This window comes from Sphaeramia orbicularis, chromosome 9, assembly GCF_902148855.1.
Source record: "Sphaeramia orbicularis chromosome 9, fSphaOr1.1, whole genome shotgun sequence".
Taxonomy (NCBI): domain Eukaryota; kingdom Metazoa; phylum Chordata; class Actinopteri; order Kurtiformes; family Apogonidae; genus Sphaeramia; species Sphaeramia orbicularis.
In genome coordinates this window covers 2,184,422-2,201,536 of record NC_043965.1, presented here as the reverse complement: position 1 = coordinate 2,201,536, position 17,115 = coordinate 2,184,422, and the positions used below count along the sequence as shown (strand labels likewise).

The 17,115-nt window shown below is 35.7% G+C and overlaps 1 protein-coding gene across 3 annotated transcripts in view; it reads left to right on the top strand.

Annotated features, from left to right (window-relative positions):
• LOC115425887 (ral guanine nucleotide dissociation stimulator-like) overlaps positions 1-17,115 on the top strand; it is a 101,901-nt gene that overhangs the window by 29,434 nt on the left and 55,352 nt on the right. The window contains exon 1 of one of the 3 annotated variants that reach the window (XM_030143739.1): positions 5,458-5,766. The exons of the other annotated variants lie outside the window; for them this stretch is intronic. Coding sequence (XP_029999599.1) covers positions 5,686-5,766 — 81 coding nt within the window. The 5' untranslated portion in view covers positions 5,458-5,685. Of the gene's footprint in view, positions 1-5,457; positions 5,767-17,115 lie in introns of those variants that run through there. 3 annotated transcript variants of the gene reach the window in all.

Here is a 17,115-nt window from a genome sequence, read left to right as displayed (position 1 = left end):
GAAGTACGTACAGAATTCTGAATGTAATAATGTGGGATAAAAAAAATGAAAAAAACAGACTAAAATGAACTAAAAATCATACATATAATAAAATGATAAAATAAAATAAGCATCAAAATGAATAAAAACAGAAAAAGCAGTCAATAAAATGCCAAAAAGGAAAAATAAATCAACAAAATAACAGGCTAAGTGTCATGAACAAAATGAAAATTGGCGAAAAAGTCTTAAAGTGGGCAGCAAAATTAACAAAAACAAATAAAACAGCAAGTGAAATGAATAAAAAATGAACAAAACAAGGTTGTAGATGTTTGTTATGTTCAGTTAATGAGATATTTCACTGGGATTGTCAATTATCAGTACTCTTCCTTGCAATAACAAGTAATATTTATTCCATATTTATCCAAACATAGAATCAATATTTTTATTAGACTTGACTTCATAGATATACATACTGTTGCATACTGTTAATATTGTCTTTATTCATATTTTATGTCTATTTTTATTCTACTTTTAGGTCCGTTCAGTCTTGCTTTTTTGTAAAAATGTAGATTCTATTTTCTCATCTTATTTTTGGTTTTGGCATTTTATATTCGCTCTGTTCTTATTTTCTGAAATGAGACACATTTTTCTATGATCTTGGGACATATATGATAAATATACTTGTCTTATTGTACGGCCTGTTTATACTAATGAGCTTAGAAACATCCCATAATAGAAGCTCCCACTGTCCCACCGTTAACTGTACAGGAAATGAACGGACGTCTGCAGAGCTGCTGATAAAACCGACTGTGTTTTTAACGCAATTCTAGGATTTTAGTTTGACCTTTTACTTACTGCATTCATCCTCTTTATATGAGGTTTATTAACGTATACAGGCCAGTGCTTTTTATCCTTTACACTTGCATCTTAAATCAGTCTTTAAGATGTCCATTCTAGAAGAAATAACCAAGTATCCATCATTTTCAAGTCTGTGTTGTTGATTAAAGCTGACTTTATGTCTTATTAACCCTCCTTTATCCTGCCCTTAGAGTCCCTTTAACCACCTAAAATAATCTGCACAGTGCTGTAATAATGTCAAAATATTTCTCATACAGTTTGTTTTTTCACTTTTTTACCATTTTCTTTGTATTTTATCAATTTGAGCCATAAACAAAAACACCAAATATTCAATAACGGTCATATTTTGAACCCTTTAAATGCCATATTTGTCATTTTTGATGCAAAGAACACAAAAACCTTTTTTTCCCCCCAGTATATTACATAAAAGTAGGATTACTTATTTTTTTGTTTTTGCAGTCTGGCATATGGGGAGGGATGGAAGTGGGCGGAGAGGAGAGCAGCAGAGTACAGTCAGAGAGAGAGAGATGGTAGATTTTTATTACTTTAAACAGCGTTTTAGTGGTGAATTCTTGTAATTAATTGTATATAATAGTGTGGTAAAATATCAACATGGTGAAGTATTGTGATATTTAATGTTACGATGGGTTATCGATGCACTCTCACTGTGTATCTTTTTAAAAAATTATTATTATTCAAATACAGCCGTTATAAACTTCTTTCCTCGTTCCTCCTTAGTGAGTTTAGTCACCGCTCTACATGTCCTCCAGGGGGCGCTCCTCAGACGAGTGGCTGAAAATTAGGCCACAGTCACAGAAGAAGAAAAAACAAACATTGGCGCTAATATGGAGGACTGGAGCGGTGAAGTTAAACTGAGAAATTCACCATTTGCATCGTTTAAATCCAAAGTGTGGACTGACTTTGGCTTTTCTAGTGTGGATGGGACAAAGATGGAGAAGGACTTTACAGAGTGTACCAGCTGTCTCACAGAAATACGGCACGACAAACATGTACACTGTAGAGACATGACGTGGTGTTTTCTGAATGAGTTTAAAATAGTGTCACTGTTTGTCAGACACATTAAAACATCCTGTTTCCAGTTCTGTTGAACTAAAACACCGTCACTGTTTTCGCACTATTGCTGTTTGTACTCTGGTTAAATTATGCCGCAAAATATAAACTATGACATTTATTTATTTTTTTGTTTTTGTTTCACTCCTATAAAGACATGGATATATCATAGGTTATTAAGAGCAATAGATCAATAATACCAGTATCGCCATATCAAGATATTATCGGGATCGTGAGCCATGTATTGTGTTTCGAATCATATTGTATCGTGAGGTACCCCGAGATTCCCAGCCCTAGTGATAGTGCTGTTTTGGAGTGTTCTACCAGTGTGTGTTGCCTGTGTTTGTGCTTTTTTTATGTGGTTTAATCTGTAATTTCTCTTCATTACCTCCACCAAGGAGGTTATGTTTTTGCCGGCGTTGGTTTGTTTGTTTGTCTGTCTGTCCGTGTGGAAGATAACTCAAAAAGTTATGGACGGATTTGGATGAAAATTTTGGTGATGACTGGGGGGGGGGGGGGGGGGGGGGGGGGCACTGATCTGCCTTGGTGGAGGTCTGCGCTCTCCGAGTGCTTTTCTAGTCGATAGCTGTATTTTATCTTTAAACATTCTGAAAATTATATATTTCTGTATATGTGTAAATGTCTGTGCAGATCTCTCCAGTTCATAGACAGATCCAATGTGTGTATTTGAATCAGAGGATGGATGTTTTTGTTAGTGAAATGGGCGGCTCTGTCTACAACTAGACACAAAGTGAACACAGACTATCAACAGGATCCAAATGACACCAAAGAACCAAAAAGAACAAGAAGAACATGAACACACAATGATCTAGAACAACTACAGTGGATCAACGCATGGAAAATAGAGGAAAGATTATTTATTTAATCTAAAAAAGTTTCATTATGAACATTTACAGCTGTTTTTCATAATAAATATTTTTAATAATCAAGTCCTTTTTGCGATAACACACTGTTTCAAGCATTTATTACATATAACTAGGAAAGCACTCGGAGAGCGCAGACCTCCGCCAGGGCAGTTCAGTTTGTCCATCCCCCCATCACCACCAAAATTTAATCATTTGTTCCTTGTGCCAGTATCAACATTTCCTGAAATTTTCATCCAAATCTGTCCATAACTTGTTGAGTTATCTTGCACACAGACAAACAAACAAACAAACAGACAAACCAACGCCAACAAAAACATAACCTCCTTGGCGGAGGTAATAATGATGATTAATGACTAGATGTTGAAAGTTCTTAAAAAAATGTGCAAAAGAATAGGCAAAAAAAGACATGTTCTGACACTTTTATTGCAAAAACAACATAAAGGAGCCTCGGCCTGTTCTACTGGGAGTCCTTAAAGGGTTAACTGACGACTGATGGCTGTAGTTTGATGAAAAGCTTTGTTTACCTGAACTCCTCACATTTGTTTGGTCCTGAATAAATAAAGAGCCGTAACCTTTCATTTGTCAGGGAAATAAATCATGCGGGATCCAAACGAAAGAAAGAACGGTGATAAAATTGATGAGAACGTAGCTGATGATTGATTGTAGACGCCGTCGTGGATTCCGGTTTAGTGGATAATTCTTGGTCGTGGTGGTTCAGGGAAGGACTGGACTCCTAGACGTGTCCGTTCGACCGCAGCCCAGATGACAAAGCCTCTGTAAATGTCAGGACCTGAAAGCCTCTGCTGGTTGGACTAATGTCAGGGTGTAAATCCAGAGGCTAATCCACCCACAGGCTTCCACATCCAACAGCTGCTTCAGCCTCAGCTTCTGTTCCATCCCAGAGCAGGGACGACAAACAGGCTCTCTGTGGAGCTGCACAAGGCAAACACAACAGCCAGCTTTGGACACTTGGATCTCATTAAAAGGCTATAAATACCCAGGCACAGTCGACCAATCAGAGATAAAAAAAAAAAAAAAACACCTCAACGATAACAATGAAAACACAGCGATCCAATCAGACGGAGGGTTAATCAGTTTCAGAGGGAATACACTGAGCGACCATAGTTTAGAAACGGCATCAAAGATTCAGTGTGTTAAATCTGATTTTAATGACATGAATTAAAAACAAATGACATGTTATCTGATGTTTTCAATGTCTATGATAAAAGTGTTATTATAAATGGATATTGGATTTGTTTTTGCTCATTTCAGTGATTACTTCCCCATTTTTTCCTAATTTTTCCTTCATTATTCTCCTCATTTTGTTCAATATTTTATTCATTTCTGTTCATTTTATTGTTTGTTTTCCTCATCTTGTTCATAGTTGTGTTCCCTTTTCTTTATTCATTGCATTTTGTTCAATATTTTGTAAATTTTTGTTCGTTTTGTTATTTATTTTCTTCATTTTGTTGATTATCTTCTTCATTTTGCTTATTATTGTTCATTTTGTGCATTATTTTTTAAAATTTCTGTTCATTTTCTTTATTTTCTTTATTTTGTTGATTATCATCCTCATTTTGATCAATATTCATTTTGTGCACTATTATTATTTTTTTTAAATTTCAGTTCATTTTGTTTATTTTCTTCACTTTGTCGATTATCTTCCTCATTTTGCTCATTATTGTTCATTTTGTACATTATTTTTAAAATTTCGGTTCATTTTGTTGTTCATTTTCTTTATTTTGTTGATTATCTTCCTCACTTTCCTCATTTTTGTTCATTTTGTGCATTTTTTTTTTTTAATTTCTGTTCATTTTGTTGTTTATTTTCTTTATTTTGTTGATTATCGTCCTCATTTTGCTAATTTTTGTTCATTTTGTGGATTGTTTTTTAAATTTCTGGTTATTTTGTTCCTTATTTTCTTTATTTTGTTGATTATCTTCCTCGTTTTGCTCGTTTTTCAATTTGTGCATTTAAATTTTTTTTTCATTTTATTGTTTATTTTCTTTATTTTGTTGATTATCTTCCTTTTTTTGCTCATTTTTGTTCAATTTGTGCATTTAAATTTTTTTTTTCATTTTATTGTTTATTTTCTTTATTTTGTTAATTATCTTCCTCTTTTTGCTCATTTTTGTTCAATTTGTGCATTATTCTTTTTTTTAAAATTTCTGTTCATGTTGTTATTTTCTTCATTTTATTGATTATCCTCCTCATTTTGTTCATTGTTTTGTTAATTTTTGCTCATTTTAATTAATGTTAGACATTTTAATAACACTTTAATAAAGTGTCTGACACTGGTACACACGACCATAATTTTAGTTTGTCAGATTAAATCACAGAGTTAGAATAATTGTATTGATTGTAAATGTAAATATTTTCATGATTTAATGTTATTTTTTTGCACTAAAACAGAAAAGTTTGGCGTTGTGATTATTCAAGTCTATTCTGGTATTATTTTACTGGAAACGTCTCCGCAGCTGTTGGAATAGACTGTTGAACTGGTTTTATCTCCAACATGAGCGTCGCAGCGGCTCATAAAACAGGTCTTGGTGAATCAGGGAAGTCCCTTTGACTCCTCGTCTTGTGCTTTCAGTTTCTCTTACGGGGACTGAACCTCATATGTGTGGGTGTTTTACCTGATTCTGAAGACGTTTGACTTCACCTTTGACAGATTTGAGCTTCCCTTCAGTGCTTTTCCTTTTTTCCCAGTAAAGGTTAATTTTTACCGATGTTGTTCCCTGCGTTGTTGACTCAGCTGGTAAAGTCAACATGCATCGGGGGAGTTTGGACCAATCTGTGACGAGCAGAGCCGGAGCCCCGGAGGCTCGCCTCGGGGTTTGTGGGATCTGGGACGGTTTGGAGGTTTGATCCTAGTTCTGGTGACGCCGTGATGTGGTGCTGGAGCCGGTGGACAGGTGCCTGCTGGGAAGGCGAGGATTATTACCGAGCAGTCAGGAGAACGGCCACACAGGTCGGACACACTATATTTTATATAACTGAACTAAAGAGGCTGTTTGGGGTCTTTTAATTCGGCGGTTCTGAACTGGTCCGGCTTCAGGACCCACTACCACCCCTCAATGGCAAGCTGCGACTTAAATTGATAGAAGTTAAACGCCTTAAAGGAGTGATAGTTTGCTTTTTTAAATGGAATTATGCATTTTAAACATTTCCCTGTGGTCTCCATAAACTGTAAATGCTCTGCTTGGCTCTGAATTCTTCATTCATTCAACTCCACAGGTCCATCTTCAACCCTATTTCTGAGGAATGACACCAGAAAGGTGGTTTGGAGCGCTGGCCCTTTAAATGCACATGAGCCACCTCAGGCCCCGCCCCCTCCAGGTTATTGGCTGTGCTGCTCTGTCCCATTCAACCAACAACTGAACATTTGAGGTAATGGGCTCCGAGTTCGGACAGATTTTCAGTTTTTACTACAACCGCTGATGACGACAAACAATTATAGAGAAATACTGGAGAAATGTTGGTCTGAAGTCTGGACCTGATATGAGCAAATGTCGTGATGTAAGTGGTTATAAAATATAACAAATTACACAGAAATTCAAACAGGTTGTAGTAATCCACTCGATTTTTGCCCAAATGACTCTAAAGATAGTTTTGCAGCAGCTGGAGGGTTCAAATTCGAACTGTTTGAACTATTAGGGTCCAAATACACAAATTCTGTGTTGTTTTATGTAAACTGCTGGAACATCCCCCTCAGAAATGTTCAGAAAATCAATCCAAGTCGACCTACCATTAAATGGTTCATATTTGTCTGAACCCACTTTTCTTAGTCTGTGCTTCATTTCTTTGTGTATTTGGACCCTAACAGTTCGAACAGTTTGAATTTGAACCCTCCAGCTGCTGCAAAACTATCATTAGATTCATTTGGACAAAAATCCAGTAGATTTCTACAACCTATTTGAATTCCTTCTTAATTTGTTTCGTTTCATAACTAGTTCCGTCACGACATTTGCTCATATCAGGTCCAGACTTCAGACCAACATTTCTCCAGTATTTCTCCATAATTGTTTGTCAGCAGCAGCGGTTGTAGTCCAGACTGAAAATCTGTCCGAACTTGGAGCCCATTACCTCAAATGTTCAGTTGTTGGTTGAACGGGACAGAGCAGCACAGCCAATAACCTGGAGGGGGCGGGGCCTGAAGTGGCTCATGAGCATTTAAAGGGCCAGCGCTCCAAACCACCTTTCTGGTGTCATTACTAGGGGTGTTAGAAAATATTGGTTCTGCAATATATCACAATATTTCATTTCACAATACTATGTCAATAAATATTGGTTCTGCAATAGATAGATAGATAGATAGATAGATAGATACTTTATTCATCCCATAGGGAAATTTACAGGTTCCAGCAGTATCCACAAGTTAAAAAACAAACAGTAGTAAAAAACGCAATTCACGATATTTCATTTCACAATACTGTATCGATATTAAAATGTACTGTATTGATATTTTTAGGTATTTATTCAAATGCAGATATGGCGGAGGTTCATTTTTGTTTTTTTGGTTTTCTTTATTGTTTCTATCTTATTTATTATTATTTAACACTGTTTTATTAAATAATGGTTATTTGAAGCATCCTAACAGCATTTTTTACTGTCTGAGAGGCAGATGTTTGTTCCTTTGGAAACTAGGAGAATTAGAAAAATGTTGTGATATAACATTAGATCCTGTTCTGAAATAAAAATATGTTTAGTATTTGTATATATTTCTGGTGTGATTCAATCGTTCCAGGAAATAATCTTTAAAAGGAACAAACAAAAAATTGCCTTTTAACAGTATCATGATATATCGGGATATATCGTATTGTGATCCTAGTATTGTGATTTGTATCATATCACCAGATTCTTGCCAAAACACAGCCTTAGTCATTCCTCAGAAATAGGGTTGAAGATGGACCTGTGGAGTTGAATCAATGAAGAATTCAGACCCAAGCAGAGCATTTACAGTTTATGGAGACCACAGGGAAATGTGGGAAAAAGAAGAACTCCATTTAAAAAACAAAACAAAAAGCAAAATATCACTCCTTTAATGTGAACATGAGTTTTCTGCTTTATTTGACCTTTATTTGTTGAGATGAGCTGCTGTCGTCAGCCGTTTTGATTGTTTTATCCTTGACTTGTCCTGCATTGGTCTCAAACTTTACCTCCACTGTCCCTGACCGTATTTTTACCCCCGTGTTGACAGCCATGACGTTCATTAAACGTCACTGAACTGGGGTTGAACTGGGGAGAAGATACTGTGGCAGAGTTTTTAGTCTTTAGTCTGTCTTGTGTTTGTAAAAGACTAGAAACGACTGTAGAATTTGAGTTAATATTAGATTAAATATAGACCTGTTTCCACTGTAGATGATTGTTTCGCTGCTAAAGTATCGACTAATACCCAGAACTAGACTTCTGTCGTAATGATAAAATAATATTCCATTATTCTTCTGAAATGACATCCCGGTGTCCTCAGGCTTCGGTCGACACTTGACATAAACAGGAGTTATTTTTGGTCTGCTGTGTCCTTCCACATTACAAACCTTAAGTCCATCTGAATTCATCCCTAGTTCATTTTCCAGTTTTTGATGCAGTTTATTTAGGTGCAAGGTTCTAATAGTTTTGGATTTTTCATAAAAGTTTAGTTTCATTAGTTTTGACTTTTTTTTTCTCTAATTCAGTTAGTTTTCATTTGTTTTTAGAGCAGGTTTGCTAGTTTTTATTAGTTTTCATTTTTTTCTAAATGCTTAGTTTTAGTATTAATTTTAGTTTCGTCAAATCTTTTATCTTCCTCGCCGTTATATTCTCATAAATCCCAGACAGGACTCTGCTGCTTTCTCCAAACATTAGTCTCCATGTTTCCAGGTAGAGTGGGGACCAGAAGACGACTAAACGACAAATGACGACAAGTGGCGGATCATGAAGTGTCATATGGTGCCGCTAGCTAAAATTGCTAGAGTGAAATGAATCGATTTCATATCAATCCGACATTGACAAAGACAAAAACGAAGGGCATTTTATCCATAATTTTTATACGTTTTAGTTAGTTTTGTAAACACACAATACAGTTTCACTTAGTTATCGTTTTTTCTTTTAATTACAGTTTTAATTTATTTCACTTAACGAAAATGTTTTTTTCAATTCTAGTTTTTGTCATTTCGTGAATTTTCGTTTACGATAATAATCTTGTTTGGGTGGGTGCGGTATTCATACCAAAACAACCAGATCCGAGCCACTTGAAAAAGGTGGTATTTGGTTGAATGAATTCCGTAGAAGGTCATTTGAGGCGAAAATAATCTGACCTTTTCCCGATCCAACTACCGGGTCACCTATATGAGTTTTATTGGAAGATTCGCTCGATGCAATAACTGCACATTGCTGCTGATTTTAGCACGTTCACTCTGTTTGTGTTCAGTCGAGTCGGTTCCATCTGTGGGTTTCAGGGATTTCACCTTCTCCTTAAGCATCAACTAGAAAAAGGAGTCCAGGGGGTTAACGTCTGCCAGTCCGGTTAAGGACAAAGTCTTCGAGCCAATCTCTGAAAATTTCTAAAAAAATATATAGTTGATGAGATTTCCATGTGTCCAGACTTTAGGGACACCCAGTCCTGTACCCTGAGGTGGACCAGAGCTTAGCAGAACACATGGACTGTCTAGAAGAGTTCATGTGCTTTTTAAGTCGATGTAACATGATTCTGATTCTGACTCTTATTCTGATTCTGATTCTGGTTCTGATTCTTATTCTGACTGTTGATTCTTATTCTGACTCTGATACTGATTGTGATTGTGATTCTGACTCTGATTCTGGTTCTGATTCTTATTCCAACTGTTGATTCTTATTCTGACTCTGATACTGATTCTGATTCTGACTCTGACTCTGATTCTGATTCTGGTTCTGGTTCTGATTCTTATTCCGACTGTTGATTCTTATTCTGACTCTGATACTGATTGTGATTCTGATTCTGACTCTGATTCTGATTCTGATTCTGGTTCTTATTCTGACTCTGATTCTGGTCATGATACTGATTGTTATTCTGACTTTGACTCTGATTGTGGTTCTGATTCTGACTCTGATTCTGACTTTGACTCTGATTGTGGTTCTGATTCTTATTCTGACTCTTGACTCTGATTCTGGTTTTGACTGTGACTCTAATTCTGACTCTTATTCTGACTCTGGTTCTGACTCTGACTCTGATCCTGGTTCTCTGGTTCTGATTCTGATTCTGATTGTGGTTCTGATCTGTCACATTCCTTTCCTTTGCGCAGCTGTAATATTTATCTGACGCCAGCGTGTGTCAGATAAAGCCTCATGTGCATCTGTTTTAGTAGAAACTCACTCATATTAGACTTTCTCCTCTTCTTCCTCTTTTTTTTTGCTGCTTCTTCTTTTTTTCTTACTCCGTTATGTAACTCGTTCCCAGTCTGCTGCTCTCATTGGTTTGTATTTGTTACAGATGTATTGTTTGTGAAGCGCTGGGGAACATTGTGCGCCTGGCGTCGGCCCAGTTCGGGGGGTGGGGGGGTGTAGAGGACGCCCGGATGTGAGATTTAAGAGGCTGTCAAAGATGGATTTATCCCCCGTCCAGGAGTCGAACCAGCAGCTGAGAGTCTGGAGTGGAAGTGTGTAGAGTTGGACTGGAGTTGGATTCAACATGTGATCATATTTAGCCCTTTAAAGACCGTTGGGTCCAATCCAAACGTTATCTTTTAGCTGAGACTGGGTTCTTTCTACTGGTCTAGAACACATAAGGGTAGATGTCTGCATTGGCTGAAGGGGAGGGGTGGAAGTGGGTGGAGCCAAGAGCAGCAGAGTGCAGTCGGTGAGAGAGAGATGGAAGATTTTTATTAGTTTTAGTAGCTTTTTAGTGAGGTTTTAGCGGTGAATTCTTGTAAATAATTGCATATATTAGTAATAGTGCTGTTTGGAGTGTTCTACTAGTGTGTTTTGATGAGTTTTGTTGAGTTTTCTTCCCTTTTTTTGTGTTTTTATTTGTATTTTTGTGGTTTGTGTAGTTTATTGGTAGTATTTTAGCTGTAAATATTCTATAAATGTAGTCTATGTGTATTTATATCAGTGCTTATCATTTTTTTTCTGTGGGGCCCCTGTTTGGAGGACAAAAAATCTCCAGGCCCCCCTCAATCCCAACAACATGGTAACAGTGCATAACCCTAACCCGAACCCATTGTAACAGTGGCACAATTTGAACTTTTATTGAAAGAAACATCAATATCAAACATCAATATTGTAACAATATTTTTTATGTTTCCTTGAATAATTTGTTGTGCAAATTAAAAATAACTTAGATTTTTGCTTGAACAATATAGGTCAGTGGTCCCCAACCTTTTTTGGCTCGTGACCCCATTTTAACATCACAAATTTCTGGCGACCCCAGACATTCCAAACAGAGACTATTTTTTTTGGCTAAAATTAATTTGTTTTTGATCGTGTAATAGTTTGCTATACTATGTTGCAAATAAATGTTAATTTTAGACAACATTTAGGCTATATATTGTAAATTTTTATTAGTAAGTTTTAATTTTTTATCAATTACTAGAAATTCCAGGCGACCCCATTTGAATTCCAGGCGACGCCACGTGGGGTCCCGACCCCAAGGTTGAAAAACACTGATATAAGTAAACTGAACAAGACTGCTTCCTGAGACTGTATTTTTCCAAATAAAAATAGGAAATGTACAATTATCTTACAACTATGTCAATAAAGCTACGTTTTTTTTAGAAAAACAAACACATTTTGGTAACAAAATGAACATTTTAACAATATCAGTGGCTGCAGTTTCCATTGCACATCTCAGAACATTAAAGTACAAACTGTACAAAACCAGAAACATTGCACATGTTTCTTTTCCAGTCCAGTCGTTGTCCATTGTCCAAACCTAAACTCTTCATCTAGTCTAGTCACAGATCACCATGGCAGCAGATTTGTTTGTTGTACGTCCCTAAAATGAATCCAGGGTGCTCCAACACTAAAATGTTAGTACCACCTGCTACATGTTCTAACCTGAAGAAAAAAAAAAAAAACACTCAGGAGAGATCCCATGCCCCCCCCAGCAAGCCTTCGTGCCCCCCCTGGGGGGCCCGCCCCACACTTTGAGAAACACTGATTTATGTGATCATTTCCAAAAACGGTGCATTAAAAGGATTTCAGCACAGGTTAAACATCCAACAGAGGTTCATTAAAGCCATTCAGAGCGTTTGCATCGTCATCACGTAGCATCCTTGTGTTTGTCATCATCTTCTTCAGTGTGTGTTTAGTGTGTTTGAGCTGTTTGCGTCCTCTGGGAGCTGTAACAGTAACAGCCAGAACCACAACAACATCCTCTGCTGTTGATTTCCAGCAGATGGAGGAAAAGCTGTAGTTCATTCAGAGGATTCAGAGTTTGACGTCTCCATGAGTTTTTGGACATTTTTGGGATTCAGCCCGTTTGGGTTTGACCACTAGCAGTGTTTTTATGAGTGCAGCTGCTGACATTCTCTGCCAGTTCTGAGCAATTTTATGCCTTTTAGTGCTCCAGTATTCAGTGTTTTAACGCTTTGGCCCCTGAGACATTATTTCAATCAAACATACCGCTGTCAATTTATCATAAAAGCTGCTGTGAGTATGTCCTTGTGTTCTTTTTCTTCAGTGGTTTATTTTTACTGTGTGTTTTAGGGTCAAAACAGGTGGAATAACAGAGAATGACAAAGAGAGGAATTGAAGTTTGACAGGTTTGGACTAAATAAGGCACTAGAATGTACATCAATAAGAGATTTAGGATGTTGAACATCAACTGTGAACTGGAACAAACTGAACAACAACAAGGATTTGAATTTTGGGCTTTTTTTTTTTTTTTCCTAAATCAGTCCAGCTGCTTTTTGACACCTGGTTGAACTACATAAAACAGTTCCATGGTCAAAACTGAGTAAAAACACAGTAAAAGTGAAAAATCACCACAACACTAGAATGTTGAACATGAGCTGTAACACCTGTAATTGTTAAATGAAGTAGATTTTGTTGATTTCTTGTTTTTTTTTTGTTCTTGTTCACTCATTTTGTTGATTTTGGTTCATATTTGTTTATTTCTGTCAATTTTGTTAATTTTTTTTTTTTTTTTTTTTTTACAATTTTTGGTGTGATTATGTTGTTCATTTTCACTCATTTTGGGTTTTTTTTTGTGCAAATTTTCATTCATATGTAGGTTATTTTTTTTGAATTTCTTACATTTACGAAATATTCTAATAACATTGGTTGATTTTGTTGATTGTTGATGTAAAAAATTAACTAAAATTATTTAAAAAATAAATAAAAATAATAAAATAATGAATAAATAAATAAATAAGCAACAAGGATTTGAATTTGGGCCCCGTAGTTTCAGTTTTGGACTCTTTTTTTTATATATATAAATCAGTCCAGCTGCTGTCTGACACCTGGTTAAACTACATAAAGCAGTTCCACGGTCAAAACTCAGTAAAAATACAGTAAAAAGTACTGTTTTTTCTTTAGAATTTTCACAGTGTTTGTAGAGGTAAATATTTTCCTAATGTAATTTTACTTCCTTCACTCTAAAACATATAGAAAATTATAGAGTTAACATTATTTATGGGTTATTACACGAAGAAAAGTTCAGAAAAAGACGCATTTATTGCAGAAACACAAAGAAATCTAGACGGCCTGTTATATTGGTAGTCCATAAAGGGTTAAATTATATTACTACTATGTTAACATGTTTACAGGCTGAAAATCCACATTATTTGACTTTAATGGATGGAATATAATGATGTGAATAACATGTTATGTATTATCTGTGGACTATTGTTGTACATGTGTCGGTATCAGCATAAAAACCCTGTTGTCATTATTGGACAACACTGTCTTTGTGTTTTCCCTGCGGCTTCGTGTCGTACATGTGTGAAAGGTCGACGGGGTCAGACGTGTTTACGCCTCGCTCCGGCCTCAGCTGCTGCGGCAGATGGTTTTTATTCAATTCACCCCTTCGTCGTCCTCACACCTGTTCCAATCGCTGGGGATCGTGTTGTCGTGTTTCCAGAAACATGCCACGAAATGAAAAGAAAATCCTGAATTAAATGTCACTGTTAATCCGAGGTAGAGCACACAGAGCTGCGTTTGTTGTCTTTCATTAGTTTTGTTGACATTAAGGCTACGTTCAGACCAAGGTTCTAATACTTTTGGATTTTTCATTATAGTTTAATTTTATTTAGTTTTGACTTTTTTTCTCTAATTCAGTTCGTTTTAATTTGTTTTTAGAGCAGGTTTGCTAGATTTTATTAGTTTTCATTTTTTTTCTAAATACTTAGTTTTAGTTTAGTTTTCGTATTAATTTAGTTTTTTTATATCTTTTCTCTTCTTCTTCGTCGTATTCAAATAAATCCCAGACAGGACTCTGCTGCTTTCTCCCAACTTTAGTCTCCATGTTTCCAGGTAGAGTGGGGACCAGAAGACGACTAAACGACAAGTGACAAGAAGTGACGGACTGTGAAGGGTCGTATGGTGGCGCTAGCTAAAATTGCTAGAGCAAAATAAATCACTTTAGTATCAATCCAACATTGACAAAGACGCAAACGAAGGGAATTTTATCCATAATTTTTATCTGTTTTAGTTAGTTTTGTAAACACACAATACAGTTTCAGTTAGTTATCATTTTTTTCTTTTAATTATAGTTTTTATTTATTTCAGTTAACGAAAAGTTTTTTTTCAATTCTAGTTTATGTCATTTCGTTAGTTTTCGTTAATGATAATAACCTTGGCTCAGACAGCAGGTTTTAATGTACAATTCAGATTTTTTGGGTGAAATGTGTTTTTTTTTGTTTGTTCGTTCATATTCCACATTAAATTCGACTTGTATCAGTTTTGAGTCTGAACTGAATGTGACCCTGAAGTGACCCACATGCACTAAAGAGGTCCTGAAGTGACCCACATGCACTAAAGAGGTCCTGAAGTGACCCACATGCACTAAATAGGTCCTGATGGAATACGAGACCACGCAGACACACACTGTGTTTATGGAAGTAACATTCCTGGGACGCAAAATTGTGACGTTTGTTGCATTTCAGTGACGTACAGGTCAGATAAATACAACCTGGCCATTCAGACTGAAGTCACATTGTTAAATATCTGTTCTGTTTTCTGTTTTATTGTTTTATCCAATCCATAGATCCAACAATGACTCCATGAAACAAAAATTTATAATACAAACTTCACTAATTACATAATTAATTTATACAGTCAGACTGAACAGGAGCAGGTTGAAGCTTTCTTTTTTTTTTTTTTCTTTTGTTTACTTTTGTTTTTATTGAGGCATAAGAGACACAACATCTTCCAGTCACATTAATAATATGCCTCAGTTTATCATTAGTCCATGTGCATTCTGGATCAGATCTACAGACACTAAACACTGAGGAACAGGTGGAAACGAGTTCAAATTGGACTGAATTTTCTTTAGACATTTCAGGTTGTTCATATTTGTTCAGGTTATTCACATTTTATTGTTACAGGATAGTTTGTAAATGTAAATATGTTCATAATTGAATGGGGGTTTTTTGCACTAAAACAAAGACAAAACTTTGAAGTTGTCATTATTTATAGACAGAATGTAATATTTTTTTCACATCAAACCGAGAAGAAAATCTGCAGTCATTATTTCTTAGAGGATATTCTGCTGTTATTATTTGACTGTAGCTCATATTGGTCTGGATGTGGAACCTGAACTAGAATGAGTTCCACAGCCTGGACTGTGGAATTTTTGAAATTAACAAATTCATCCCACGGGCTGGACTGGGTCCTTTAGCGGGCCACATTTAGCCCCCGGGCCACATGTTTGACACCCCTGGTTTATACATTATCTTACTGCACGTACTCGACTTTAACAACGTTTCAACTTAACAGATTCGTATCAGATTTAGGACCACATATGAAAGTGGTCCGGGTCAGATTTAGGACCACATATGAAAGTGGTCCGGGTCAGATTTAGGACCACATATGAAAGTGGTCGGGGTTAGATTTAGGACCACATATGAAAGTGGTCCGGGTCAGATTTAGGACCACATATGAAAGTGGTCTGGGTTAGATTTAGGACCACATATGAAAGTGGTCGGGGTTAGATTTAGGACCACATATGAAAGTGGTCTGGGTAGATTAGTGCTTTTTAAACTATCTTTAACAGATCAGATCCAGACCACATATGGGCAAAAAAAGTCAGATTTGGGCCACATTTGCCTGCAGTGTGAACGTACCCTTCGACACTCCTGCTTTAATAAATATAAACTGAGTCCAAAGGCTGAGTCTGGAATCGTTGATGTGATTTGTACTTCTGTCTTTGACCAGTAGGAGGCAGCACTGCATAGTGAATCCACCAAGGCTTCATGGAACAAGTCCGTGTGGAGTTTGTTTCATTGTGAAAATCCCACAATTATTTACCTAAGATACACACTATATAGACAAAAGTATTGGGACATGTTGAATTCAGGTGTTTTTTCTCTAAATTTCTTTTAAATGTTCTTCCTATTTTAAAATTTCTATGATATGTTTCGTGCTCTGACTGTAAATAATAACTTTCTACCACCTCTTCACATCTCACTGAGAAAGAAAAATCTACCATTAAACTTTAAGGAAATATTGATGATTATAAACTATATGGACAAAAATATTGGGACATAAGGAGGAGGAATTTAACCCATAAAGTCAGTTCCCAAATGATTTTAATGATAATTAATCCTTAAGTGATTTATCCCCATTTATTATAATATTATCCTTTGCATTTTTCAGTGAAAATCATGTATTTTTCCTTATATTTAATTCACTGATTATATAGATGTTCATAAAAGCTGAGAGTAAATTTAAAGGTTATTGTATCAGAAAGAGAGAAAACTGAATGAAAAGTGACTTTTCCAGTAATATATATCATTAACTGAACATAAAAACAAACATCTATAGCCTTATTTTGTAAATTCTTTAATCAGTTTTGTTCATTTTTGTTCATTTTATGTGCTATTTTATTTGTTTTTGTTCATTTTGTTGCCTGCTTTATTGCTTTTTCTTAAATGTTTTGTTCAGTTTGTGGCTTGTTTTGTTCATGTTACTTATTATTTTGTAGATATATGTTTAATTTTTGTTGTTTTGTTGATTACTTTGGCTGTTTTTATTAATTTTGTTGCTTATTTTTTTCTTATTTTCAGTCAGTTTTGTGCATTTTTTTCCACATTATTATTTTGTAATTTTTTTTAAAATTTTTGTTCATTTTAGTTACTATTTATTAGTATTTCTTAACTTTTACACCATATTTTAAGTTTTTATGGTTCATTTTTTCCTTATA